A 15,260-nucleotide genomic window follows, 5' to 3' on the forward strand; every position below is an offset into this window, starting at 1 on the left:
CTGCAGAACCACTCCTTTATTGGGGGTGTCTTGCTAATTGCCTATAATTTCCACCTGTTGTCTATTCCATTTGCACAACAGCATGTGAAATTGATTGTCAATCAGTGTTGCTTCCTAAGTGGACAGTTTGATTTCACAGAAGTGTGATTGACTTGGAGTTACATTGTGTTGTTTAAGTGTTCCCTTTATTTTTTTGAGCAGTGTGTGTGTGTATATATATATATATATCTATCAGTACCAGTCAAAAGTTTGGACACACCTAGTCATTCAAGTGTTTTTCTTTATTTGTACTATTTCTACATTGTAGAATAATAGTGAAGACATCAAAACTCTGAAATAACACATTTGGAATGTAGTAACCAAAGAAGTGTTAAACAAATCAAAACATATTTTAGACTATTCAAGTATTCACCCTTTGTCTTGATGACAGCTTTGCACACTCTTTCCATTTTCTCAACCAGCTTCATGAGGTAGTCACCTGGAATGCTTTTCCAACAGTCTTGAAATAGTTCCCACATATACTGAGCACTTGTTGGCTGCTTTTCCTTCACTCTGCGGTCCAACTCGTCACAAACCATCTCAATTGGGTTGAGGTCATGTAATTGTGGAGGCCAGGTCATCAAATGCAGCACTCCCTCACTCTGCTTTTTGGTCAAATAGCCCTTACACAGCCTGGAGGTGTGTTTTGGGTTATTGTCCTTTTGAAAAACAAATCTTAGTCCCACTAAGTGCAAACCAGATGGATTGGCGAATCACTGCATAATGCTGTGGTAGCCATGCTGGTTAAGTGTGACTTGAATTCTAAATAAATGACAGATTGTGTCACCATCAAATCACCCACACACCATCACACCTCCTCCTCCATGCTTCACGGTGGGAACCACACAATGCGGAAATCATACGTTCACCTACTCTTCATCTCACAAAGACACGGCGGTTGGAACCAAAAATCTCAAATTTGGACTCATCAGACCAAATGACAGAATTCCACCAAGTCTAGTGTGCATTCCTCATGTTTCTTGGCCCAAGCAGGTCTCTTCTTATTATTGGTATCCTTTAGTAGTGGTTTCTTTGCAGCAATTCAACCATGAAGGCCTGATTCACGCAGTCTCCTCTGAACTGTTGATGTTGAGATGTGTCTGTTACTTGAACTCTGTGAAACATTTATTTGGGCTGTAATATGAGGTGCAGTTAACTCTAATGAACATATCCTCTGCAGCAGAGGTAACTCTGGGTCTTCCTTTCCTGTGTCTGTCCTCATGAGAGTCAGTTTCATCATAGCCAAGAGAGTGTGCAAAGCCGTCATTAAGGCAAATGGTGGCTACTTTGAAGAATATCAAATATATTTTGATTTGTGCAACACTTTTTTGGTTACTACATGATTCCATGTGTTATTTCATAGTTTTGATGTCTTCACTATTATTCTACAATGTAGAAAATACTAAAAATAAAGAAAACCCCTGGAATGAGTAGGTGAGTCCACACTTTTGACTGTACTCTATGTAAACAACTTAATCTCTGCTTATTTTAATAGGTGTAAGGTCATAATCGAAGTAAGCATATGCCTATTAAAACACCTGGTTTTCTGAGCAATCTTTCAAATTATTAGGACATGTAAACAGCTTAATCAGCGTACCAGCGTTGTACTGTATTTATCTGCACATGTGCCACCACTGGTTGCGCAAACCTCCCTCTTATGCGAGAGTGAAGTGAGTTTGGAAAAACTTAAAGTATGCATCTTTAGAATAGTCTTCCAATCAAATAGTCTTCCAAAACAAAATTACATGGTCACTGTGGTAGCATTGATTTTGATTGGCGATTTTCTGCATTTATCAAAAGGCCCATCAGTAGCATGATTTCAGATGTGTCCATCTGAGCAGGATTATTAGGAATATCGTTCTTCTTGCAAAGCATGTAAACGTTTTAATCGATCTATTATATTAATCGGACTATCCACAATAATCGTATTATTGTGTACATGTAACCGTGTTCAATGAGAAGTGAAAAATGATTCCTTCGTTGTTCATTTTCTCAATCTAAAGGCACAGCCTGCAGTAGATTAGAGCCAATGCCTTAAATAGTTATTACTCAAACCATGTGAAAGTCACAAACTGACACGTTTTCATTTTCGTCAAGAACAACTTTATGTTGAAGGAGTGCCTTTGATTTGATGGCCTGCACATGTGCAGTTCGGCAGAAGACGACTGATGACGTGTTACTGAGCATGAACTTAGATAGCCAACATCGCTATGACATCGCCTACAAGCGTGATTGGGGATTTCTGTTGGAGAAGCCGTTTCTGCCCACCTTACTGTCTTTAGTATTGTTGTTTCTGACTCATTAACATATTTTGAGGTGTGCCTTGTAAGAGGCTAAATTAAATGTGTATAGGGGATAGAATGGAGTTCCAGCAAGTCTCAAACCTTTAATGGTTGAGTATTTACCATGTCCTTTGGTCTGTTTTGCCCTGTAGTCACTGCCAGTTTAGAAGCCTTTGTTAAGACCAACATTTTGTATTTTGTATGACTTTCCCTTCTAGAGGCTTAACAAAAGCTTCCAATCTGGAATTCAATGATATTCAGAAATATATAAACACATTTCCTAGCGGTCAACTTGCTTGCACCAATCTTATGCAATTACATTAAAATACAAACCCCATCTCCCCTCAAAGTAATTCATTCATTACAATTACCATAAGAAGATTACAGTAACCAACTGTACTGTTGTTTTACAATAACTTACAGGCAGCCAGTTGTGTGTAACTGTAAAAACAATGACAAAAAAGATTACAGTAACATTATTGGAAACTGTAAAATACAGTATGGAAACATACTGTACCATTTTATACAGTAACTTACAGGCAACTGGCTGCCTGTAAGTTACCATAAAAAAACAACAGGAAATGGTTTACAGTGTACAGTCTCTTATTATTATGGATCCTTTTTCACACTTTAGTCCAAATTTTCCTTGGGTCAAGGTGTTTTCGTTTACAATCCTCCCTGAACAGTTCCTCATTGTGGGCCAGCAAGGTACAATACTGTATCTGTCTTTGTTAGGGGGTGAAGGTATTGGCTAGTCTAAGCGGTGTTAGTGTTCCTGCCAGTCATACAGCTATAAATATACTGTTCCCAAGAAAGCTAAGGTAACTGAGCTAAATGATACCGCCCCGTAGCACTCACTTCCGTCATCATTAAGTGCTTTAAGAGACTAGTCAAGGACCATATCACCTCCACCCTACCTGACACCCTAGACCCACTCCAATTTGCTTACCGCCCCAATAGGTCCACAGACAATGCAATCGCAATCCCACTGCACACTGCCCTAACCCATCTGGACAAGAGGAATACCTATGTGAAAATGCTGTTCATCGACTACAGCTCAGCATTTAACACCATAGTGCCCTCCAAACTCGTCATCAAGCTCGAGACTCTGGGTCTCAACCCTGCCCTGTGCAACTGCGTCCTGGACTTCCTGACGGGCCGCCTCCAGGTGGTGAGGGTAGGTAACAACATCTCCACCCCGCTGATCCTCAATACTGGGGTCCCACAAGGGTGCGTTCTCAGCCCTCTCCTGTACTCCCTGTTCACCCACGACTGCATGGCCATGCACACCTCCAACTCAATCATCAAGTTTGCAGACGACACTACAGTGGTAGGCTTGATTACCAACAACGACGAGACGGCCTACAGGGAGGAGGTGAGGGCCCTCGGAGTGTGGTGTCAGGAAAATAACCTCACACTCAACGTCATCAAAACAAAGGAGATGATCGTGGACTTCAGGAAACAGCAGAGGGAGCATCCCCCATCCACATCGACGGACAGCAGTGGAGAGGGTAGAAAGTTTTAAGTTCCTCAGCGTACACATCACGGACAAACTGAAATGGTCCAACCACACAGACAGCGTGGTGAAGGCGCAGCAGCGCCTCTTCAACATCAGGAGGCTGAAGAAATTCGGCTTGTCACCAAAATAATTCTAACTTTTACAGATGCACAATCGAGAGCATCCTGTCGGGCTGTATCACCGCCTGGTACGGCAACTGCTCCGCCCATAACCGTAAGGCTCTCCAGAGGGTAGTGAGGTCTGCACAACGCATCACCGGGGGCAAACTACCTGCCCTCCAGGACACCTACATCACCCGATGTCACAGGAAGGCCAAAAAGATCATCAAGGACAACAACCACCCGAGCCACTGCCTGTTCACCCCGCTATCATTCAGAAGGCGAGGTCAGTACAGGTGCATCAAAGCAGGGACTGAGAGACTGAAAAACAGCTTCTATCTCAAGGCCATCAGACTGTTAAACAGCCATCACTAACATTGAGTGGCTGCTGCCAACATACTGACTCAACTCCAGCCACTTTAGTAATGGAAAAATGTATGTAATAAATGTATCACTAGCCACTTTAAACAATGCCACTTTTATATGTTTACATACCCTACATTACTCATCTCATATGTATATTCTGTACTCTATACCATCTACTGCATCTAGCCATCTTGATGTAATGTATCACTAGCCGCTTTAAACAATGCCACTTTTATATGTTTACATATCCTACATTACTCATCTCATATGTATATAGTTTACTATACCATCCACTGCATCTTGCCTATAACGTTCTATACCATCACTCATTCATATATTTTTTTATGTACATATTCTTATTAATTCCTTTACACTTGTGTGTGTGTATAAGGTAATTGTTGTGAAATTGTTAGGTTAGATTACTCGTTGGATATTACTGCATTGTCGGAACTAGAAGCACAAGCATTTCGCTACACTCGCATTAACATCTGCTAACCATGTGAATGTGACAAATACAATTTGATTTGATACTTACCTCACTTTGTTGATGTGCAGTGTATCACTGAGTGCCTTACTACCTCACCCACTGAACTTGCAGCTTAACAACTGTAAGAGCAGAAGCGTTTCCAATGCATTAACTAATTAGCATAATTCATTTGAATTGTATTGGTTTCTTCAATGTACTGAACTAAAATATAAAAGCAACATGCAACAATTTCAAAGATTTTACTGAGTTACAGTTCATATAACAGTTACAAGCATTTTGCTCCACCCGCAATAACATCTGCTAAATATGTGAACAATAACATTTGATTTGATTATAATGAAATCAGTCATTTGAAATAAATTCTTTAAGTACTAATCTTTGGATTTCACATGACTGGACAGGGGTGTAGTATGGGGCCAATTTCACGCCATATGTATTGAATTTAAAATAAAATCAACTGTAACCATGAAAAATCAAGTTTAAAATGTTGACATATGAGATTATATTTATCAGCTCACTAGCAAATTAAGTAGACTTGCAGGATCTCTCCAAACTGTGTAACCTAGTCAATGCTGAAATGGAAGAAAGATGTGCCCCATCAATTGTTGATGGCGAAATGGGACGTCCAAAACCGATTGTCAGAACAGCACCTTCGACAGCTGATTGAAATGGATCCGCCTGTACCTTGCATTGCCAAACTGCTCGGCATCTCAACACAAACTGTCCAACGCAGAATGCTGGAATACAGTATCGCGGTGAGGGGAACATACAGCCAAATGACAGACAAGGAGCTGGACAATCTGGTAGCCACATGCAAGACAAGTTCACCACAATTAGTATGGTGAGAGGATATCTGAAAGCACTGGGTCACCGAGTCCAGTGGATACAATTGTGGGACTCAATACATCATGTCGATGCTGCACAAATGCAGGAAAGAATGACAAGACTTGGAGGTGTTGTCAGATGAACATACTCAGAACATACCTGATAAGATAATTTTCTAATAAAGGTAAATGAATCAATAAACGATGATGAATTATTAGTCATACAGCATGGTTAATGAATAATCAGTGTAATGATCAATGTAGTGATCGATTGGTCTGATTAGTTCCAGAAAGTCCAGGAACCACTGGAGAGGGAAAGAAATGTGTGTGTATGCAATTAGTATAGAGAGCTACAGAAACAGATGGTAAAGGGAGTAAAACTTCAAAGAGTTCCTAACCTTGAGGGAAAGGAACAGGCTGAGCTAGAATGTGATAAACAGCGTGAGAAGTCAATGGGGGTTGCAGGTCAACAACAGTTTGTGTGTAAATGCATGTGCGTAAGTAAGCAAGAACTATAAAATGACTGTTTGTTATCCTGACCTCAGAACGTTCTCATGAATAAAGCTACAGAAACCTTTTGCAGAAAGCTGAGTCCTTGCCTAATTATTTTAACCTGTTACGGCTAGGGGGCAGTATTGACACGGCTGGATAAAAAACGTACCCGATTTAATCTGGTTACTACTCCTGCCCAGTAACTAGAATATGCATATAATTATTGGCTTTGGATAGAAAACACCCTAAAGTTTCTAAAACTGTTTGAATGGTGTCTGTGAGTATAACAGAACTCATATGGCAGGCCAAAACGTGAGAAGATGCCATGCAGGAAGTGGCCTGTCTGACAATTTCTTGCCCTTCTTGATTATCTCTATCCATTACAGAGGATCTCTGCTGTTACGTGACACTTCCTACGGCTCCCATGGGCTCTCAGAAGGCGGCAAAAAGCTGAATCGTGGCTTTGCAGGCTCTGGCTGAAAAAAAGTAGCGCGTTTGGGTAGTGGCTGGTTACAGTACTGTGAGACTCAGGCTCGTGCCCGCGTCGACAGAATGCTTTGTTTTCTTTTGTCTGTTTACCTAAACGCAGATTCCCGGTCGGAATATTATCGCTTTTTTACGAGAAAAATGGCATAAAAATTGATTTTAAACAGCGGTTGACATGCTTCGAAGTACGGTAATGGAATATTTAGAATTTTTTTGTCACGAATTGCGCCATGCTCGTGACCCTTATTTACACTTCGGATAGTGTCTTGAACGCACGAACAAAACGCCGCTGAAGTAGCAGTCCTGGGAGTGCATTCTGACGAAGAACATCAAAGGTAATCAAACTTTTGTAATAGTAAATCGGAGTTTGGTCAGGGCTAAACTTGGTGGGTGTCTAAATAGCTAGCCGTGATGGCTGGGCTATGTACTCAGAATATTGCAAAATGTGCTTTCACCGAAAGCTATTTTAAAATCGGACACCTCGATTGCACAAAGGAGTTCTGTATCTATAATTCTTAAAATAATTGTTTTTTTGTGAACGTTTATCGTGATTAATTTAGTAAATTCACCGGAGGTTTGCGGGGGGTATGCTAGTTCTGAACGACACATGCTAATGTAAAAAGCTGGTTTTTGATATAAATATGAACTTGATTGAACAAAACATGCATGTATTGTATAACATAATGTCCTAGGTGTGTCATCTGATGACGATCATCAAAGGTTAGTGCTGCATTTAGCTGTCTTCTGGGTTTTTGTGACATTATATGCTAGCTTGAAAAATGGGTGTCTGATTATTTCTGGCTGGGTACTCTGCTGACATAATCTAATGTTTTGCTTTCGTTGTAAAGCCTTTTTGAAATCGGACAGTGTGGTTAGATTAATGAGAGTCTTGTCTTTAAAATAGTGTAAAATAGTCATAAGTAATAGCATTTCTAAGGTATTTGAAAATCGCGCCACGGGATTACACTGAGTAGGTGGGACGATTTCATCCCGCCTAGCCCAGAGAGGTTAACCTCTTACATCTAGACGTTCCACTAGCGGAACACCTGCTCCAGTATCCAATGATGGGCGTGGCGCGAAATACAAACTCCTCTAAAATCCGAAAACTTCCATTTTTCAGACACAATATCCAGACACTATTCTGCACAGTAGGCCGAAATAGTAGCATTGACTAGAACCGGTGAAATAAGAAAGGAGAGAAAGTTACTATTTACACAGATAAGCACATAGACATTTAAAACCATACAAAACAGCACAGATACATCTTAAGATAGTAAAACACTTGACAGAGGATTGTTAAATGATAGCCAAGGATGAAGGGCCCAGGGAGAATTGGACATGTGGAAAATGAAATGGGGCATTCTACAAGAGAAGGTCTGACATAAGGATAATTTACTTATCCTACCAAAGACATTGTATGGATACGCAGCAATATTGATACATAGGCTAAGCAATGTATCAAGGGGAGGGAAGTATAGTAGAGTAGTTAGGAAAGAGTGATGGCCTAGAGGATAATTACTTAAACAATTATTTTTTTTGTAAGAAGATCCATTCCAACATTTGGAATTGGACTTATTGAACTATTCCAAATTAAGGGGAAGAAGGGGTGTTTAACAATAATAGATAAGTATAGCAAATGGGTAGAAGCGTTCCCAACTTACTTGGTGGACATGATTATGGTAGCTAAAATATTAAGTCAAGATATTATCCCTAGAGTTGGTTTACTAGGAGCCATCTTTTTAAATGATGGATGACATTTTAGCTAATCAGGTAAAGCCTATAGAATGCCAGAGTTAGGGAGAATAGAGATACCAGAACAGGTAGACATAGAAGTTGAAGAAATACTAGCAGAAAACATGAGAAGACTGTTTGTTAACCAAACCCGTATGTCCAAGATTGTGTGTCCAACAGGTGAATTACAGGAGAAGGGGATTCACTCAGTACAACCAGGAGACTGGGTGTGGATCCAGTCCCTGAGGAGAAAAGACGGGAAGCAGCCCCGTGGGGAAGGCCCATACCAGGTTCTGTTAAACCACTGCCTTTGCCATTAGAAAAGCTGAGAGAGTCACTTGGGTCCACGTTATCCACTGCAAGAAGGTATGTACACATATGAGCACTGCTGATCACACACAGAGTTAAGAGAAGAACCGAGTACCAACAGGGTCCGGGGGTTACCTCCTTAACGAAGATTTCCTATCCCGACCGTTCTTCACTGTGTGTGCTCCTAGAGGTGTGAGTATGGGGTGGTACGTTGGAAGACCAGTCGTGATGGATCAGCAGGGCTCCATGTAATAAAAGGGTCCAGGCCAATTGGCAAAATAGGTGTAGTAGCCCAAGAAATTGGCTGATGGACATCTTCAGCTAACAGTCCAATATGCTCTAGACAGCTAGCGGGTCACGGCTAGCAGGCTAGCAGATGGGCATTCGGGGACGTTGCGACGGAGGAGCTTGTTTTAAAACCCCCTCGGGCGGATTACGTCGGTAGTCCAGTTGTGAATCGGCGGGGCTCCGTATCAGCAGTAGAAGGGGTCCAGGCCAATTGGCAAAATAGGTATTGTAGCCCAAGGAGTGGGTGATGGGGCTAGCATAGGCTGGCTCCAGGCTAATTGGTGCTTGCTTCGGGACAGAGATGCTAGCCAGGACTAGCCACTCGGATAGCAGCTAGCTAGCTGCGATAATCCAGTTGAAAAGGTTCAGAGCTTGCGGTAGGAATCCGGAGATATGGAGAAGAAGACGTCCGATATGCTCTGGGTTGAATCATGCTGTGCAGACTGACAGGAGTTGTCCAGGCTAAAGGTTAGCTGATGACCGCTAGCAGTGGCTAGCTGACTACTAGCTAGCAGTTAGCTGGCTAGCTTCTGTTGGGGGTTCCGGTTCTAAAATAAAAAAATAGCAGATCCATACCACATTGGGTGAGGCGGGTTCCAGGAGAGTATGTTGAAGTTGAGGTTAAGAAAAATAATTTTTTTAAATATATGCGAAGATAAAAGATATATAAACGGGACACAACTAGACAAACACAAAGACTGCTATGCCATCTTTGATTTAAAAAAAAAATGTATGTGTTGGTATCGGGCCTAAATTTGCCTGCTCATATTTGCTTAAAATCACATGATGAACATTATTACAACATCAGATTCCAGTTTCATTAAAACCATGTATTTTTTTCTTATAACACATGACGTTTTCACATATGTTGATTTTGGGGAGCTGCTAGAGGACAAATGAGGTTGAAAGTGATCATTTCCCTTTTGTTGACTTTATTATTTTGCCAGTTGTTTTCTCTTGCAGAAACACATTTCAATTAAAATAAAAAGTCAGCAATAAAAGTGAAGTTTCAAAGGTCCTCTGATGTGTTATACTTATTCCCATGTAGGTGTTATTGCATCAAACAACTCATTTTGAGTAAATTATCCAAAATAAATTAAGATCCAACATACAATAACAGTTCTGTAAATTATCAAATTAAGTTAAATCTAACCAATTTGAGAAGCTGTAAGTTGTTTGCACTTAATATATTGTTAATGAAACCCTAAAAGCAAAGTATATTATATATAAAAATACCTAATGTTGGAAATACTCTAAAAGCTGATGCAAACAGTTGCTTCAATCGTTTTAAGTTTATGTTTATGCTGTATTCAGTGCATATAAACATTGATTTGTTTTGATGTGGCGTATAAGCCTAAGTGTCACAAGCTACTTAGTTGATATATTGAATCTCCCACCGCCCAGTCCCTAGCCACGTTTTTCCTTACTATGAGTGTGATATCAGATAGGATCTGTATGGCTTGCATAGCCTGTTTGGCTTGCATTGCCTGTTTACAATGACATATTTCAGATGGTTTTAAACTCCAGCAACAGAAGCTGCAGTGAATTTGACATGACCTAACTGACAACCATCTGTCAGTAAGTTATTGTAAAATGCACAGTAACCTAATGGCCAGTAACTGCTTGTAACTTACTTAGTTTTTTTACATTCGCTTACACACTAATAGTGATACTTGAGGCACACTCAGTGAAACCATTAACTCGTACCTAATCTTCAGACCAAGTCTGCAAAACTGCAAGCACATTATCTGCTTTACACTCAGTTTACAATTGTGAAACACACTTTTTGCAAAACACTAAACACAATTCTCAACATTAGACACATCATTCAAAACTAACATGTCTTGTGTTTCGTTTGGAAAACACTGCCATTCCAAATGCCACACTCATTTACCGATTACCTACATACACCCAGTGCTCACGTGTGAAAACACATAGCTATTTCTACACTTAGAAATCAAAGCTTGAGTGCTATAAATAGGCTTCAGGTTGGCTTTCTTGGTTTGGACAACAATGGATGCCAATTTTGGAGAGAGAGGAAGAGGAGTGAGAGTAAGAGGAGGAATCGGACGAGGACAAGGAGGAAGAGGACAAGGAGGACGACGAGGAGGAGGACAAGGACAAGCCTATTTGTTTATCTACTATATTTGTTTTGTCTGTTACTGTTCATCCTGAAATCTGGATGATAATAAAATGTTTTGAGAAAGAAATGCATAATTTTCCCCCCTTGCATTTCTGTTTATAGTGTAAATATATACGGAATATGCATACATACTGTATATATTTGTGCACATACATGTTCATGTGAGTAATATGACAAACTCTACTACCTCTGTTAGCCAAAATACGAAGTATACAAGCATTGGACACGATTTTGGTTCTTTTAGCGCCCATAATGAAATTCTTCAGAAAATGGGCGTGACTTTACAATGTTTTCAGATTTGCAGTCGAAGTCAGACAAGAACAGATACAAATTCACTTTTCAAATAAGTTAAGTTACGTTGGCTGACAATTTGTTAGCTGATCTATCCTTACGAACTGCATAACATGTCATTACAGCAGTATGTACCGATATGTTAGCTACCTAATGTTAGTTGGCTACTAATAAAGTGAATTTGCCAGTATATTAACTATATTCTATCTAACTAACTAGCCAACGTTTATTGACTTGATTATTCACGTCATTCTTAGCTTAGCTAAGTGGCATAGTTGTTGTGCGTTCTCAATGAACATTGTTAATTCGTGTACGTTCGTAAATACACTCTGACTATCTACTATTTACTTTTTCAGAACACTCTCATCTGAGTGTGCCAGAGCGCAGAATAACTTGATTCATTTACGAACGCTCAACCCCCGTTGAATATGTCCGGTGTCAGTGAACATTGGCAAAAAAGCATAATTAAATTGTTGCCAGCAGCACAGTTATAGTCACCAACGCACTGGATAACATGAAAACAGCCTAACCAGCTCTACGAGGGCACATAAAATGGTCAGAGTGAGCTGTTCTCTCATTTGTGTCTGGAAGAAGCTAGCAAGCTATCCAATGTTAGCCAGTTAGCTTGGGTGCTTGACGGCTGTTGTGAGGTCAGAACGCTCGGATCAACCATACTCCTCAGACAGTGTCCAGTGTGAGCTTTGAACACTCCGAGTTTACAAACGGACAATCTGACAATGCTCTGAATTTACGAACACACTGCGAGCGCACTCTGGTACTCTAGATTGAATTTACGAACACACCCAAAGTCATAAGATGTCTAGCTAGTTAGCAAGAAGTTGCATAGCAACAGAATCAACTTCCGGTAGACAGGTGTAGCATTAGTACGCTCAACTGAAAGGATACCGTTCGTTTACAGTATACTAAAATTAACTTAAAGTATTTGGTATATACTCATTAATCAAGTATGTTGTATACTTAAGTGATAATGCCTAAGAAGCAGGGTTTGGAGGATATATTGGCACGGTGTTGTTACCGTGGGTTACCAATATACAGTATTCAAATAATGATGGACATATTTTTATTAAAAATGTTTTTTGATTCATTTATTCATACTATTTCATCCTTCCACAAGATATAGTCCCGACAAAAATCTAGGGTTGCTACCCAAGCCAGCTGGTCATTCATTCTATCGGTTCGGTTGCGAGAGACGCTACCCATCCGTTCAGTCTTTTTGTTCTGTATCTATGGTCGTTCGTTCTAAATGTTTCATTACTATAGTGGCTGGCAATGTTCTTTTCCCTTGCTTGCTAGCTAGCCAACTACCGCTAACTTTCATTAACATCAAAAAGTGCAGCCAGAATAACAACAAAGTAGCTGCATTTGCATTTGTTTAAGCTGATTTCAAGTGACATTTATTTGGATACATCCATATTGAATTACTTCATAAAATAAATGGATTCACATACAAGGCATAACTAACATTAACAAAGCATTATTCTAAGCATGATCAGAAAGCGAGAGAAATCATAGCCTGAAAGGCCATGCCCCAAAAGTCCACAGCAGGAACAAAAAAGAGAAATAACAATTTTTTTTATAAGCATCTGAGTTGTTTGGATTCACAATCTGAGTTGTTGACCAATAGAGTGACTATAAAGTTAACCTCCAATCAGATATCACTTACAGTACATGACGTAACCTCTGCCTCTCAGAGGTGAGACAATGGAGGTTGGCAAGATTAACACAGAGAATGCTGAATTCCTAAGACAACACAGAGGAAATTCTTACATTCTTACAGATGACAAGAAGACTCACAGATGTAATCACAGCCAAAGGTGTTTCTAACATGTATTGACTCAATGTGTTCTTTAAGTTGGACATTACAGAGTATTTTTTATAGATTGTTGACAAAACAAATTAATGAAATTGATTTTAATCCCACTTTGTAACACAATAAAACTTGAAGAAATCCAAGGGGTAGGAATGCTTTTTCAAGGCACTGTATTTTAGACCAGGACTCTCCAACCCTGTTCCCGGAGAGCTACCCTCCTGTAGGTTTTCATTCCAACCCCAGTTGTAACATGATTCAGCTTATCAACCAGCTAATTATTAGAATCCGGTGTGCAACAGTATACTAGCTTTGGAGTGAAAATCTACAAAACATTAGCTTTCCAGGAACCGTGTTGAAAAGCCTTGTTTTAGACCATGCCCCCAAATTATGCTATTGAGTCCCCGCCAGCACATTGCTCCACCTACGTTTTAAACATTGACTATATTGGGAAGAAAAATGAACCATTATACTAGATTTTGCGCACATGTACCCTTAAAGGTACTGACCTGTACCATGTGAGGACCTAATAGTGTGTGCCACAAGTTCATATTACTACACTACACTTGTAATTTACATCAATTCAGTGAAAACCCACAGTTCTCATTCTCTCTCGCTCGCTCAAACGCTAAAGCAGCAGACAGAATAATGTCCCATTACTGCAGATCCTACAACTGTGACATTCAAATATACAAACATTTATTTGAAATGCAGCCATACACATCAGCAATCGTCATTTTATATAGCTTATTAATAACACAAGATAGGCTATAGTTTATCAAAACTAATTTCCTGTTAGAAAATATCACTTTCTTATGTTTATAATCAAATCCTCCTGCCGCTGGATTGTTTTTCAAATTAAGATATCACATCTCTAACAACATCACTGGGTTTTCTCAGGAGCACTATGGTGAATATGTCTTATGAATAAGTTACTCATAACAACAGACATAACATTGTCCCCTCCCTCTTCAAGTATTGTAGTTCTGTAATGATAATGGGCTTTTATTTTGAAAAATACTTATGCATGATAATGAATAAATGTGTTATGAAGGTATACTACAGTATTTACAAAGGTGTTATAACTGGTTTCATTAAGTTGAACTACATTGTCTTGAGCGAGTGAGAGAGAATGAGAATTGCTTGTTTTCATTGAATTTATGTAAACGCCAAGTGTCATTTGAATTTCCTGCAGCACAGGAAAATGATCTGTGGCCACAGAGGGATCCAATTAGCATATGACATGAAATGTTTTATGTAAAACCCCTTCAAGATTAGATAATATGTGCATACAACACAAAATCAATAAAATTATATTATTGTTGTATAGGGTAAAGAAATGGCCTAATACATTGGCTACAGTTACTGCTACTATTATAATACATTTACAAATAAAAAATAAAGAAAAGAGAAATACATTTTAGGCAATGCTGATATATTTCAACACCAGATATTGATTAATAATTGATGTCATTTCAGTTAAGAGTTATGTTATATCTTTAATCTTGATTAAATCTCATTTCTTAAATCCATCCAACCCTTAACAGATTAGAACATAGTCACATTCAACAATTATTTTTTTTAAATGACATCTCAGAGCTCTTAGAAACTAATATGAAAATCTATCAAAGGCCCCTCATTTAATACCAGAAAAAGGAATAAACTGGAAGTAATGTCAAAATAGTTTACATACCCCAGAAGCGAGAATGTTCCAACAATGACAAGCAGAACATATGGCTTAATATAGCGCATTGTTCCTCCAATATTGTCACCAAAGGATTTAGTTTATCCCATTAATACTGGTCACAAGTACGACAGTAGATAAATCTATCACCAGTAATGTAAATCAATCCTTGTCTGGATTTAGGACCCAGTAAAATATCTTTGATATCAGTTTAAACTGGTGGGACAGGCAAAATGTGCGTGTGTATGTATTTTGTGTAGCCTATAATGAGGGCGCGGTTGATGTTGTGTCTGTGCTAACCCCTTTGGCTCTTTCCTTTGGCTGATAACCAAACCACTCCCTTTCCCTCACCCTTCCACTTGCATGTTCATACATGCCTCTTTATATTTTACA

General features: G+C 39.4%; 1 protein-coding gene across 4 annotated transcripts in view; it reads right to left on the reverse strand.

Moving 5' to 3' along the window:
* The window catches only part of gbgt1 (Globoside alpha-1,3-N-acetylgalactosaminyltransferase 1), a 70,228-nt gene that overhangs the window by 14,195 nt on the left and 40,773 nt on the right, over positions 1–15,260 (reverse strand). The window contains exon 1 of one of the 4 annotated variants that reach the window (XM_082971177.1): positions 14,877–15,186. The exons of 2 other annotated variants lie outside the window; for them this stretch is intronic. In XM_082971177.1, coding sequence (XP_082827303.1) covers positions 14,877–14,935 — 59 coding nt within the window. In that variant the 5' untranslated portion in view covers positions 14,936–15,186. Of the gene's footprint in view, positions 1–14,876; positions 15,187–15,260 lie in introns of those variants that run through there. One more of the 4 variants, XM_082971188.1, reaches the window with a different exon arrangement.

The sequence above is a fragment of the Salmo salar genome, chromosome 03 (assembly GCF_965601325.2).
Source record: "Salmo salar chromosome 03, fSalSal1, whole genome shotgun sequence".
NCBI lineage: Eukaryota > Metazoa > Chordata > Actinopteri > Salmoniformes > Salmonidae > Salmo > Salmo salar.